The sequence below is a fragment of the Chiloscyllium punctatum genome, chromosome 19, assembly GCF_047496795.1.
Source record: "Chiloscyllium punctatum isolate Juve2018m chromosome 19, sChiPun1.3, whole genome shotgun sequence".
Taxonomy (NCBI): domain Eukaryota; kingdom Metazoa; phylum Chordata; class Chondrichthyes; order Orectolobiformes; family Hemiscylliidae; genus Chiloscyllium; species Chiloscyllium punctatum.
Window position 1 is genome coordinate 87,484,045 of NC_092757.1, and position 14,297 is coordinate 87,498,341.

At 46.9% G+C, this 14,297-nt stretch overlaps 1 protein-coding gene across 2 annotated transcripts in view; it reads left to right on the forward strand.

Moving 5' to 3' along the window:
- Positions 1-1,296: 1,296 nt before the first annotated feature.
- Positions 1,297-14,297, forward strand: part of dph1 (diphthamide biosynthesis 1) — a 600,464-nt gene continuing 587,463 nt past the window's right edge. The window contains exon 1 of one of the 2 annotated variants that reach the window (XM_072589988.1): positions 1,297-1,576. In XM_072589988.1, coding sequence (XP_072446089.1) covers positions 1,453-1,576 — 124 coding nt within the window. In that variant the 5' untranslated portion in view covers positions 1,297-1,452. The remainder of the gene's footprint in view (positions 1,577-14,297) is intronic. The other variant, XM_072589987.1, reaches the window with a different exon arrangement.

Below are 14,297 nucleotides of genomic sequence, written 5' to 3' on the forward strand. Positions count from 1 at the left end.
ACCCCCTCCCCTTCTCTCTATCCCTACCCCCCTCCCCTTCTCTCTATCCCTACTCCCCTCCCCTTCTCTCTATCCCTACTCCCCTCCCCTTCTCTCTATCCCTACTCCCCTCCCCTTCTCTCTATCCCTACTCCCCTTCCCTTCTCTCTATCCCTACTCCCCTCCCCTTCTCACTATCCTTCCCCCCTCCCTTCCATCCCTCTCCCCTCCCTTTCTCCCCTCCCCCTCCCTTTCTCTCTATCCTTCCCCCCTCTTCTTCTCCCTATCCCTCCCCCCTCTTCTTCTCCCTATCCCTCCCCTTCCCCTCCATCCCTCCCCCCTCCCCTCCATCCCTCCCCTCCATCCCTCCCCCCCTCCCCTTCATCCCTCCCCCCCTCCCCTTCATCCCTCCCCCCTCCCCTTCTCTCTATCCCTACCCCCTCCCCCTCCCCTTCTCTCTATCCCTACCCCCCTCCCCTTCTCTCTATCCCTACTCCCCTCCCCTTCTCTCTATCCCTACTCCCCTCCCCTTCTCTCTATCCCTACTCCCCTCCCCTCTATCCCTACTCCCCTCCCCTTCTCTCTATCCCTACTCCCCTCCCCTTCTCACTATCCTTTCCCCCTCCCTTCCATCCCTCTCCCCTCCCTTTCTCCCCTCCCCCCTCCCCTTCTCTCTATCCCTACCCCCTCCCCTTCTCTCTATCCCTACCCCCTCCCCTTCTCTCTATCCTTCCCCTCTTCTTCTCCCTATCCCTCCCCTCTTCTTCTCCCTATCCCTCCCCTCTTCTTCTCCCTATCCCTCCCCTCTTCTTCTCCCTATCCCTCCCCTCTTCTTCTCCCTATCCCTCCCCTCTTCTTCTCCCTATCCCTCCCCTCTTCTTCTCCCTATCCCTCCCCTCCCCTTTTCTCTATCCCTCCCCCCCTCCCCTTTTCTCTATCCCTCCCCCCCTCCCCTTTTCTCTATCCCTCCCCCCTCCCCTTTTCTCTATCCCTCCCCCCTCCCCTTCTCTCTATCCCCACCCGCCCCCCCCCTCCCTCTCCCCCCTCCCTCTCCCCTTCTCTCTATCCCCACCCGCCCCCTCCCCTTCTCTCTATCCCCACCCGCCCCCTCCCCTTCTCTCTATCCCCACCCGCCCCCTCCCCTTCTCTATTCCTCCCCCCCCCTCCCCTTCTCTATTCCTCCCCCCCTTCCCCTTCTCTATTCCTCCCCCCCCCTCCCCTTCTCTATTCCTCCCCCCCCTCCCCTTCTCTATTCCTCCCCCCTTCTCTCCATCCATCCCCCCCTTCTCTCTATCCCCACCCGCCCCCTCCCCTTCTCTCCATCCTTCCCTCCCCTTCTCTCCATCCTTCCCTCCCTCTCTCCCTCTCCCCCCGCTCGCTGTCTCTGGGTGTGATTGTTCGCCCTAGATCGGTTTCTCGGTGAGTGATTGGCGCTCCGCTCGCGCTGCCCACGTGGTCTGTTGTTGTTGGGGAATGGCCGAGCGGAGCGGGATGACGGGCCCTGGGCTCACTCTGACTGAGGCAGTGAGGGCCGCCGGGGAGCACGGCCAGGAGCTGGCGGTACCGAGAGGTGGTCAACCCGGGAGGAGAACCAGAGGTGAGGGAGAGCGGGGACAGAGGAGGAGAGGGGATGGCGAGCCTCTAAACCTTAACCTCTCACCCCACCTCCTAACCTCTAACCCTTAACCCTAGATCCTGCCTATACTAACACTAACCCCTACCCCCAACCCTAACTTCAATCCTACCCTACAATGCTGAGTATCACCCTGCGCTGGGTATCACCCTGCGCTGGGTATCACCCTGCTCTGGGTATCACCCTGCTCTGGGTATCACCCTGCGCTGGGTATCACCCTGCGCTGGGTATCACCCTGCGCTGAGTATCACCCTGCGCTGGGTATCACCCTGCGCTGGGTATCACCCTGCTCTGGGTATCACCCTGCTCTGGGTATCACCCTGCTCTGAGTATCACCCTGCTCTGAGTATCACCCTGCTCTGAGTATCACCCTGCTCTGGGTATCACCCTGCTCTGGGTATCACCCTGCTCTGGGTATCACCCTGCTCTGGGTATCACCCTGCTCTGGGTGTCACCCTGCGCTGGGTTACCCTGCTCTGAGTATCATCTTCCGCTGAGTATCGCCCAGCGCTGGGTGTCACCCTAGGCTGGGTATCATCCTGTGCTGCGTTATCGCCCTGCGCTTCGAATCTCCCTGTGCTCCTTCCCTCTGTCTCGTCCATGCATCCATTCCTCAGTCTCACCCTGTACCCATTTCATCAGGATCAAAGGATACTGATTTGCTGGAAGTGTAGAATTGCAGACATTTCACCCTTGTTCAAAAAGAAAAAAAAAGTCAATAGTTACTGATCAGAGAATTTAAGTTGGCAAAATTTAAAGAAATAGTAACTTTGGAATAGAATTAATAGTTATTTGGTCAATGTGGTTCAATTAGGGAGAGCCAACATGGATTTCTCAAGGGAAAGTTGTGTTTAATATCTTGGAATTCTTCTGGGAGTTTGGAGAGAATTGAATTGAATTAAATTTATTGTCATGTGTACCGAGGCACAGTGAAAAACTTTGTCTTGCGAGCAATACAGGCAGGTCACAGAGTTAAGTAGCAGAGATAAGTAAATAATAGGTAAACAGCAGCAAAAACAAAAACAAGCACAGGTGAATGTTCAGAGTTTGTAAGTCCATTCAGTATTCTAACGACAACAGTAGGGTAGAAACTGTTGCGAAACCAGCTGGTGTGTGTTCAGGCTTCTGTACCTTCTCCCCGATGATAGAGGTTGTAGAAAAACATTGCCGGGGTGGGATGGATCTTTGAGAATGCTGGGGCCTTTCCTTGACAGTGGGCCTGGTAGATGGATTCTGGAGATGGGAGGTTGGCCTTTGTGATTGTCCGGGCCGAGTTCACCACTCTCTGTAACCCGTCTCCGACCTTGAATGGTACAGTTGCCATACCAGGTAGTGATACATACAGACAGAATGCTCTTGATGGCGCACCGATAAAAGTTGACAAGGGTATTCGCTGCCATGCCAAATTTCCTCAGCTGCCTGGGCCTTTGTAACCAGTGCTTGCACATGAAGAATCCAAGAAAACTTGTGGATGACAACTCCCAGGAGCTTGACACTGTCCACTCGTTCCACCTCTGTGCTGTTAATGTGTAGGGAGGGCATGAGTAACATCCCACCCTAAGTCAATAATGAGTTCCTTGGTTTTGCTGGCATTGAGAGCGAGGTGGCTGTCAGTGCACCATTTTTTCAAGTCTTCCACCTCCCATCTGTAGTCTGTTTTGTCACCATTGGAGATTTGCCCGACTATGGTGGTATCATCAGCGAACTTGTAAATGGCCTGGTACGCCATCTGGTCCCATCCAGAGAGGATTGATGGGGGGAATGTTGTGTACATGGACTTCCAAAAGGCATTTGATATAGTGTGTAACCAAAGACTTGTGAGCAAAGTTAAAGCTCATGGAATATATGGACAGCAGCAACATGGATACAGAATTGATTAGGAGATAGGAAGCGGAGAGTATTGGTGAATGGATATTTTTCAGGCAGGAGGAAGGTCTGTATTGGAATTCCCTGGAGCTAACATGGCCTAGTGGTATTATCACTGGACTGTTAATCCAGAGACCCAGGTAGTGTTCTGGGGACCTGGGTTCGAATCCCACTATGGCAGGTGGTAGAATTTGAATTCAATTTTAAAATAAGTCTGGAATTAAAAGTCCAATGACAACTATGAATCCATTGTCCATAGTTGGAAAAACCCATCTGGCTCACTAATGTCCTTTAGGGAAGTAAATGCCATCCTTACCTGGCCTGGCTTACATGTGACTCCAGACCCAGAACAATATGGTTGGTTCTTAACTGTCCTCTGGGTAATTAGGAATGGGCAATATGTGCCAGTGATACCCTCACCCCGCAGAGTCATGCAGTACGGAAATAGACCCTTTGCCTGAACTCAACCATGCTGATCAAGTTTCCTAAACTGAGCTAGTTCCTTTTGCCTGAGTTTGACCTCTGTCACTCTAAACCTTTCCTGATTTGGAGATGCCGGTGTTGGACTGTGATGTACAAAGTTAAAAATCACACAACACCAGGTTATAGTCCAACAGGTTTAATTGGAAGCACACTAGCTTTCCGAGCGACGCTCCTTCGTCAGGTGGTAGTGCTACCACCTGATGAAGGAGCATTACTTCAAAAGCTAGTGTGCTTCCAATTAAACCTGTTGGACTATAACCTGGTGTTGTGTGATTTTTAACTTTAAACCTTTCCTGTCAATGTACCTGTCCAAATGTCACTTAAATATTGTAATTGTATTTGCCTCTATCATTTCCTGTAGCAGCTCATTCTGTATATGCACTACCCTCTGCGTGAAAAAGTTTCCTGTCAGGGCTGTTGTAAACCTTTCCCCTCTCACCTTAAACCCATGCCTCTAGTTTAGGAGACCCCTACCCTGGGAAAAAGACCTTGGTTATTCACCTTACCTATGAACCTCATGATTTTAAAAACCTCTGTAAGCTCACCTCTCAACCTCCTATGCTCAAGGGAAAAAGCGTTTGAGCCTATCCAGCCTCTCCTTATAACTCAAACTCTCCAGTCTTGGGTAACATCCTTGTAAATCTTGTTTGTCTCTTTTACAGTTCAATAACATCCTTCCTATCGGAGGGCAACCAGAATTGTGTGCAGTACTCCAAATGTAGCCTTACCAATATCTTGTAACCACTGTCAATTGTCGTTAAAACCCACCTGTCATCCTCACCTGGTCTGGTCATCAGACTCACAACTTTTAACTGCCCTCTGACATGACCAGGGCAAGTGGAAATAGGAAATAAAATACTGACGTAGTGAGTGATGTTCAAATTCTGGGAACAGATATTTAAAACAAAGTCTAATCTCTACACTGCTGTGAATCTGGCCTCTTATTATGTTCCAGCATTGGCAGCTGTGCCTTCAGCTCCCTGGACTCTAAACTTGAGAATGCCAATCAGAAACCATTCTCTCTCCACTTCTTAAACCTGACCTCTTTGACCAGGCCACACTGCCCTAATATCTTTTTGAATGTTTCAATGTGAAATTTTTGGTAATTCTCCTGCAAGGTGCTTTAAAATGTTTATTTATGTTAGGAACATAGGAACAGCAGTAGGCCATTCAGCCCCTCGAGCCTGTTGCGGCATTCAGAGAGATCGTGGCTGGTCTGTGGCCTAACTGCATATGCCTGCCTTTGGCCCACATTCCTTAATACCTTTGACAAAAATTATCTCAGATTTAAAATTAACAATTGATCCAGCATCCATACCATTTGCGGAAGAGAGTTCCAAACCTCTCCCACGCATCGTGTGTAGAATTGCTTTGTAACATCTCTCCTGGAGGTCTGTCCCTAACTCTCAGACTATGCCTTTTAGTTCTAACATCCCCAATCAGTGGAAATAGTTTATTTTTATCTATCCTATCTTTTCCTGTTAATATCTGGAAGACATGAATCAAATCACCTCTTAACCTTCTAAATTCTAGGGAAAGCAGATCTAATTGGATAATCTTTCGTCATAACTTAACCTCTGAAGTCCAGGTATCATTCATCTCGACCTACGTTGTACTCCCTCCAAGGCCAATCTATCCTTCTTAAGGTGTAGTACCCAGATAGAAATGAATAAGAACAGCAGTAAAGAAAGTCTTGCCATTATCCAGTATCTTTCACGACTGCCAGACTTCTCAAAGTGCTTTAAATCAAGCATATATTTCTCTAGTGTAGTCTCCTGTAATAATGTGAGAATGAGTCATGTAATGAGGTGTTGATGGGCTTTCTAAATATCACTTGTTGTTGTAATCTGCATTACTGAGTGATGAGGGAACTGGGAAGAAGTCCCTGACCCATTCAGAATCATTATGTCTAACTAAGAAACCTGACCGAGTCTTTGTCAAAAGATAGTTCCTCAGTGCTAAATGAGACACCTTCTGTTTTAAGAAAAATAGTTTGCATTTTTCTCATGTTTTATTACCTCTCTCAAAGTTCCCGGAGCACTTAATGGAATTAATTTGAAGTAACTTTTTATGTTTAGATTAGATTAGATTAAATTCCCTATAGTGTGGAAACAGGCCCTTCAGCCCAACAAGTCCACACCGACCCTCCGAAGAGTAACCCACCCAGTCCCATTTCCCTCTGAATGATGCACCTAACACTACGGACAATTTAGCATGGCTAATTCACCTAACCTGCACATCTTTGGACTGTGGGAGGAAACCGGAGCACCCGGAGGAAACCCACGCAGACACGAGGAGAATGTGCAAACTCCACACAGCCTGAGGTGGGAATTGAACCCGGGTCTCTGGTGCTGTGAGGCAGCAGTGCTAACCACTGAGCCAGCGTGCCGCCCACATTTGTGCTTTCAGTAAGATGGAGATCCACAGTCCCTCCACTAACTGGGTAAAGACCCTTTTTTATGATGGTCTTCTATTCAGAACTCTAGTCCAGCTTCCCCCACGTGTGTAAGTATTTTCTCTGTATCTACCCAGTCAAACTCTTTCATTATCTTAAAGCTCCACAACTGGCTTCCCCCATTTTATTGAGGAAAGGAATTTTGGTCTGTTTAGTTTTTCCCAATGAGTACCTTCTCTCAGTTCTGGTACTGCTCTTGTGAGTCTTTGCACCTTGTCCCTCTCCCCCATTTTATGTGGAGTAGAAGTGTGCGCACTCCTGTACAAGTTTAAGATGAATTATGGTGCATGGTTAGCTGTTTAATGTGTTAGTAACTAATCTTTGCAGTCTCCTCTCCTTGAACCCTGAAGGGTCTGTCCCTAGCTCTCAGACAGTACCTCTTAGCTCGAGCATCTCCTGACAGTCATTGGTTCTGTTCGTTGAGCTGGGAATTTGTGTTGTGTTCCCCTGTCTAGGTGACATCTTCAGTGCTTGGGAGCCTCCTGTGAAGCGCTTCTGTGATCTTTCCTCCGGCATTTATAGTGATTTGTATCTGCCGCTTCTGATTGTCAGTTCCAGCTGTCCACTGCAGTACACCAGAACTGCAAAAAGAGGAAGAAGAACACCTATACAATGTATTCACCAAAAACCGATACCCCCGCAATTTCATCAACAGATGCCTAAGGGAAAGACAACGGAACGAGGACATGCCACAACCCAAAGGACTAGCCACACTACCATACATCAAGAGCATTTCCGAACTGACAGCCAGACTACTGCGATCACTAGGACTCATAACAGCGCACAAACCAACAGCCACTCTCAGACAACAACTCACCAGGACGAAGGACCCGATACCCAGCATGAGCAAAACCAATGTAGTGTACAAAATCCCATGCAAGGACTGTACAAAACACTACATAGGACAAACAGGAAGACAGCTAACGATCCACATTCATGAACACCAACTAGCCACGAAACGACACGACCAGCTATCCTTAGTAGCCACACACTCAGATGACAAGCAACATGAGTTCAACTGGGACAACATTACTATTATAGGACAAGCCAAACAGAGAACAGCCAGGGAATTCCTAGAGGCATGGCATTCATCCACAGATTCAATCAATAAGCACATTGACCTGGACCCAATATGCCGACCACTGCAACGGACAGCTGGAACTGACAACCAGAAGCAGCAGAGACAAACCACTATAAATGCCGGAGGAAGCGTCACAGAAGCGCTTCACAGGAGGCTCCCAAGCACTGAGGATGTCACCTAGACAGGGGACGAAACATCTGCAACACACATTCCCAGCTCAGCGAACAGAACCACATCAATGAGCACCCAAGCTGCAAATCTTCTCACAAACTTTGAGTCATTGGCACACTGACCTCGGAAATAGTGTATGTGTTGCATCAGATCTGACTGTGGGACATGAGCGTTCAGGGCTGAGGGAGTGCTACTTTGCTGGTGCTGGAGGAGCTTATAGGCTGTGGCACTGTTTGTCATTTACCCCATCAGGGTCAAGGGAGAAGCTGAATGCTTCTGTTTGCCATCTACCTAGAGCACTGTGACCATTTCTGATCCCCTTATCTAAAGAGCCATATACTGGCATTGCAGGCAGATCAGAGAGGGCTCGCTGGGCAGAAACCAGGAATGGAAGGGCTGTCTTATCAGAAGTTAATAAGGTTGGAATACAGAAAAATGAGAGGCGATCTTATTGAATCAGCAATGTTTAGGGCACTTGACATGGTAGAAGGGGAAATGTTGTTTCCCCTCGTGGGAGAGTCTAGGGCTAAAGGGCACAACCTTAGAATAGGGGATCACACGTTTAAGACAGAAATGAGGAGGAATTTCTTCTGTCAGAGGCTTGTCAATCTGTGGAATGCTTTACCGCAAAAGGTTGTCAAGGCTGGCTCATTAGATACATTCATGGCTGAGATAAACAGAATTTTAGTCAGTAAAAGAATCAAGGCTTATGGGGAGAAGACAGAAAACTGGAGTTGAGAAATATAATATCAGCCAAGATCTCAACCCTTTGCAGACTGAATGGCCTACATCTGCTTCTGTTTCTTATGGTCTTATCTACTTGAGTGGAGAGGCTCTTCCAGCCTTAGACTTATTCTTAACAATGTGCCCCTGAGTTTTATGTTCCCTTTGATTTTGATGTTATGCATGAATCTCCTCTTATCATCAACCATTTACATGGAGCCCTTCTTTATGAGCCAGGAGCTCATACATTCAGCTTCTCCCTTGACCTTGATGGGGTAAATGCCAAATAGTTGTTTCTACTGGTCAGGGAACCTAAAACCCGGGTGCAATCTCAGACGCAGAGGTTGATTGTTTAGGATGGAGATGTGGAGAAATTTCTTCACACATGGCAGAGGAAGTGGTGGAGGCTGGTACAATTACAACATTTAAAAGTGTTGGTGGTAGCCATGATGTGGAGGAGCTGGTGTTGGACAAATCACACAACACCAGGTTTATTTGGAAACACTAGCTTTCGGAATGCTGCTCCTTCATCAGGTGGTTGTGGAGTAGAAGATCATAAGACACAGAATTTATAGCAAAAGGTTACAGTTTCATATAGTGATATATTCAACAAACCTGGATTGTTAAGATTCGATTAGATTTCCTACAGTGTGGAAACAGGCCCTTTGGCCCAACAAGTCAACACCGACCCTCTGAAGAGTAACCCACCCGGACCCATTTCCCTCTGACTAATGCACCTGGCACAATGGGCAATTTAGCATGGCCAACTCACCTACCTGCACATCTTTAGACTGTAGGAGGAACCTGGAGCACCCGGAGAAAACCCACGCGGACACGGGGCGAATGTGTAAACTCCACACAGACTGTTGCCCGAGGCTAGAATCGAACCCGGTACCCTGGTGCTGTGAAGTGGCAGTGCTAACCACTGAGTCACTGTGCCATCCAAGTCTTTCATCTTTTAGAATGCTGGTTTCAGTTCATTTAATATATAAATCCCAGAATTTCTTTTAAGCCCCTTCTCGAAATAACTTCAGGTTTTATAACAAAGGGTGACATTTCAGCTCAGACAATGCATTAAAGTTGGCAGATCAGAGTCTGTCTGTATCCCAGTCTTGAGTCAAACTCGTTCTATTTCCAAAGTGGAATTTACAAAATATTACATGTATTGACTAACATTTAAAAGGCATGTGGATAGGTACATGAATAGGAAGGGTTAAGAGGCATATAGGCCAAATGCTGGCAAATGGGACTATATTAATTTAGTATATTTGGTCAGCATGCTCAAGTTGGACTGAAGGGTCAATTTCCATGCTGTACATCTCCATGTCTCTGTGACTGTAAATGGCATGATGGCTCAGTGGTTAGCACTGCTGTCTTACTGTCCATGGTCCTGGGTTCAATTCCAGCCTCGGGTGACTGTGTGGAGTTTGCACATTCTCCCTGTACCTGCATGAGTTTCCTCTGGGTACTCCTGTTTCCTTCCACAGTCCAAAGATGTGCAGGTTAGGTGGATGGGCCATGCTAAATTGCTCTGTGGTGTCCAGGGATGTGCAGAGTTACAGGGATAGTATAAGGGCTAGGTCTGGATGGGGTGCTCTTTCGAGGGTTGGTGAGGATTTGATAGGCCGAATGGCCTGCTTCCACACTGTAGGGATTCAGTGATTCTAAGTGGATGTGACTGTGGGGGATTCTCTATGCAGAAGGTAGTGGTTGCTCCACTGTTGAATATGTTGAAGACTGGGATAGACAGATTTTTGATCTATCCGGGGGTCATGTGATCTTGGAAGTGGTTGGGAAAATGGAGTTGAAGATCAAGGTCAGCCATGATTGTATAGAATGGCCAGACAGGCTTAATGGGCTGAATGGTCTACTGTTACTTTCTGTGCCTGTTAAGGAGGGTGTAACAGATTGCGTGGCCCTGTTTGCAAAAACAAAAGTGGGGAATTCTTTCTGATTTCTACCTCGTTGTGGGAGCTCACTGTGTCATAGTCATAGAGATGTACAGTATGGAAACAGACCCTTTGGTCCAACCCATCCATGCCAACCAGATATCCCAACCCAATCTAGTCCCACCTACCAGCACCCGGCTCGTATCCCTCCAAACTCTTCCTATTCATATACCCATCCAAAGGCCTCTTAAATGTTGCAATTGTACCAGCCTCCATCACTTTCTCTGGCAGCTTATTCCATACACACACCACCCTCTGTATGAAAAAGTTGCTCCCTAGCTCTCTTTTATATCTTTCCCCTCTCGCCCTAAACCTATGCCTTCTAGTTCTGGACTCCTCGACCCCAGCGAAAAGACCTTGTCTATTTACCCTATCCATGCCCCTCATAATTTTGTAAGCCTCTATAATGTCACCCCTCAGCCTCCGATGCTCCAGGGAAAACAGCCTCTCCTTATAGCTCAAATCCTCCAACACTGGCAACATCCTTGTAAATCTTTTCTGAACCCTTTCACATTTCACAACATCTTTTCAATAGGAAGGAGCCCAGAATTGCATGCAATATTCCAACAGTGGTCTAACCAATGTCCTGTACAGCTGCAACATGACCTCCCAACTCCTGTACTCAATACTCTAACTGATAAAGGAAAGCATACCAAACGCCTTCTTCACTATCCTATCTACCTGCGACTCCACTTTCAAGGAGCTATGAACCTGCACTCCAAGGTCTCTTTGTTCAGCAACACTCTCTAGGACCTTACCATTGAGTGTATAAGTCCTGCTAAGATTTGCTTTCCCAAACAGCACCTTGCATTTATCTGAATTAAACTTCATCTGCCTCTTCTCAGCCCATTGGCCCATCTGGTCAAGATCCTGTTGTAATCTGAGGTAACCTACTTTGCTGTCCACTGCACCTCCAATTTTGGTGTCATCTGCAAACTTACTGAATATACTGCTTATGCTCCCATCCAAATCATTTATATAAATGATGAAATGTAGTGGAGACAGCACTGAACCTTGTAGCACTCCACTGGTCACTGGCCTCCAGTCTGAAAAACAACCCTCCACCACCACCCTCTGTCTTCTACCTTTGAGCCAGTTCTATATTCAAATGGCTAGTTCTCTCTGTATTCCATGAGATCTAACCCTGCTCACCAGTCTCCCATGGGGAACCTTGTCGAACGCCTTACTGAAATCCATATAGATCACATCTACCGTTCTGCCCTCATCAATCTTCTTTGTTACTTCTTCAAAAAACTCAATCGAGTTTGTGAGTCATGATTTCCCATGTTGACTATCCCTAATCAGTCCTTTCCAAATACATGTACATCCTGTCCCTCAAGATTCCCTCCAACAAGTTGCCCACCACCGACGTCAGGCTCACTAGTCTATAGTTCCCTGGCTTGTCCTTGCCACCCTTCTTAAACAGTGGCAACATGTTAGCCAACCTCCAGTCTTCCGGCACTTCACCTGTGACTATCGATGATCTGAGCAAGAGGCCCAGCAGTCACTTCCCTAGCTTCCCACAGAATTCTAGGGTGCAGCTGATCAGGTCCTGGGGATTTATCCACTTTTATATGTTTTGAGACATCCAGCACTTCCTCCTCTGTAATATGGGCATTTTTCAAGATGTCACCATCTATTTCCCTACATTCTATAACTTCCATGTCCTTTTCCACAGTAAATACTGATGCAAAATACTCGTTTAGTATCTCCCCCATTTTCTGCGGCTCCACACAAAGGCCGCCTTGCTGATCTTTGAGGGGCCCTATTCTCTCCCTAGTTACCCTTTTGTCCTTAATGTACTTGTAACAACCCTTGAATTCTCCTTAATCCTATTTGCCAAAGCTATCTCATGTCCCCTTTTTGCCCTCCTGATTTCCCTCTTAAGTATACTCCGACTGCCTTTATACTCTTCTAAGGATTCACTCGATCTATCCTGTCTATACCTGACATATGCTTCTTTTTCTTAACCAAACCCTCAATTTCTTTAAAAATCACACACTAGGCTATAGTCCAACAGGTTTAACTGGAAGCACACTAGCTTTCCATGAGATCTAACCCTGCTCACCAGTCTCCCATGGAGAACCTTGTCGAACGCCTTACTGAAGTCCATATAGATCACATCTACCGTTCTGCCCTCATCAATCCTCTTTGTTTTTTTTCGGTATGTGAAAGGTGAAAAAATGGTTAAGACTAAAATTGGGCCCTTGAAGACAGAAACCGGGGAATATATTACGGGAAACAAAGAAATGGCAGAAGAATTGAATTGATACTTCAGATCTATGTTCACTGGGGAAGACACAAGCAATCTCCTTGAGGTAACAGTGGCTGAAGGACCTGAACTTAAGGGAATTTATATTTGCCAGAAATTGGTGTTGGAGAGACTGTTAGGTCTGAAGGTTGATAAGTCTCCGGGACCTGATGGTCTACATCCCAGGGTACTGAAGGAGATGGCTCGAGAAATCGTGGATGCGTTGGTGATTATTTTCCAGAGTTTGATAAATTCGGGATCAGTTCCTGTGGATTGGAGGGTGGCTAATGTTGTACCACTTTTTAAGAAAGGTGGGAGAGAGAAAGCAGGAAATTATAGACCAGTTAGTCTGACTTCAGTGGTGGGAAAGATGCTGGAGTCTATTATAAAGGATGAAATTACGACACATCTGGATAGTAGTAACAGGATAGGTCAGAGTCAGCATGGATTTATGAAGGGGAATTCATGCTTAACTAATCTTCTGGATTGTTTTGAGGATGTAACTCTGAAGATGGACGAGGGAGATCCAGTAGATGTAGTGTACCTGTACTTTCAGAAAGCTTTTGATAAAGTCCCACATAGGAGGTTAGTGAGCAAAATTAGGGCGCATGGTATTGGGAACAAAGTACTAACTTGGATTGAAAGTTGTTTGGCTGATACGAAACAAAGAGTAGTGATAAACGGCTCCATTTCGGAATGGCAGGCCGTGACCAGTGGGGTACCGCAGGGATCAGTACTCGGACCGCAGCTTTTTACAGTATATGTTAATGACATAGAAGATGGTATTAGTAATAACATTAGCACATTTGCTGATGATACTAAGCTGGGTGGCAGGGTGAAATGTTATGAGGATGTTAGGAGATCACAGGGTGACCTGGACAACTTAGGTGAGTGGTCAGATGCATGGCAGATGCAGTTTAATGTGGATAAATGTATGGTTATCCACTTTGGTGGCAAGAACAGGAAGGCCGATTACTACCTCAATGGAATCAATTTAGGTAAAGGGGCAGTACATGAAGGTAAGCATTCAGGTACAGCAGGTAGTGGAGAATAGCATGCTGGCCTTCATAACAAGAGGGATTGAGTATAGAAGCAAAGAGGTTCTTTTGCAGGGCCCTGGTGAGACCACACCTGGAGTACTGTGTGCAGTTCTGGTCTCCAAATTTGAAGAAAGACATTCTGGCTATTGAGAGAGTGCAGGGTAGGTTCACGAGGTCAATTCCTGGATTGGCGGGATTACCTTACACTGAAAGACTGGAGCGACTGGGCTTGTATACCCTTGAGTTTATTCTGGATTAGTGGTGCTGGAAGAGCACAGCAGTTCAGGCAGCATCCAAGTAGCTTCGAAATCGATGTTTCGGGCAAAAGCCCTTCATCAAGGGCTTTTGCCTGAAACGTCGATTTTGAAGCTACTTGGATGCTGCCTGAACTGCTGTGCTCTTCCAACACCACTAATCCAGAATCTGGTTTCCAGCATCTGCAGTCATTGTTTTTACCCTTGAGTTTAGAAGACTGAGAGGGGATCTGATTGAGACATTTAAGATTATTAAAGGATTAGACACTCTGGAGGCAGGAAACGTGTTTCCGCTGATGGGTGAGTGCCGAACCAGAGGACACAGCTTAAAAATACGGGGTAGTCCATTTAGGACAGAGATGAGGAGAAACTTCTTCACCCAGAGAGTGGTGGCTGTGTGGAATGCTCTGCC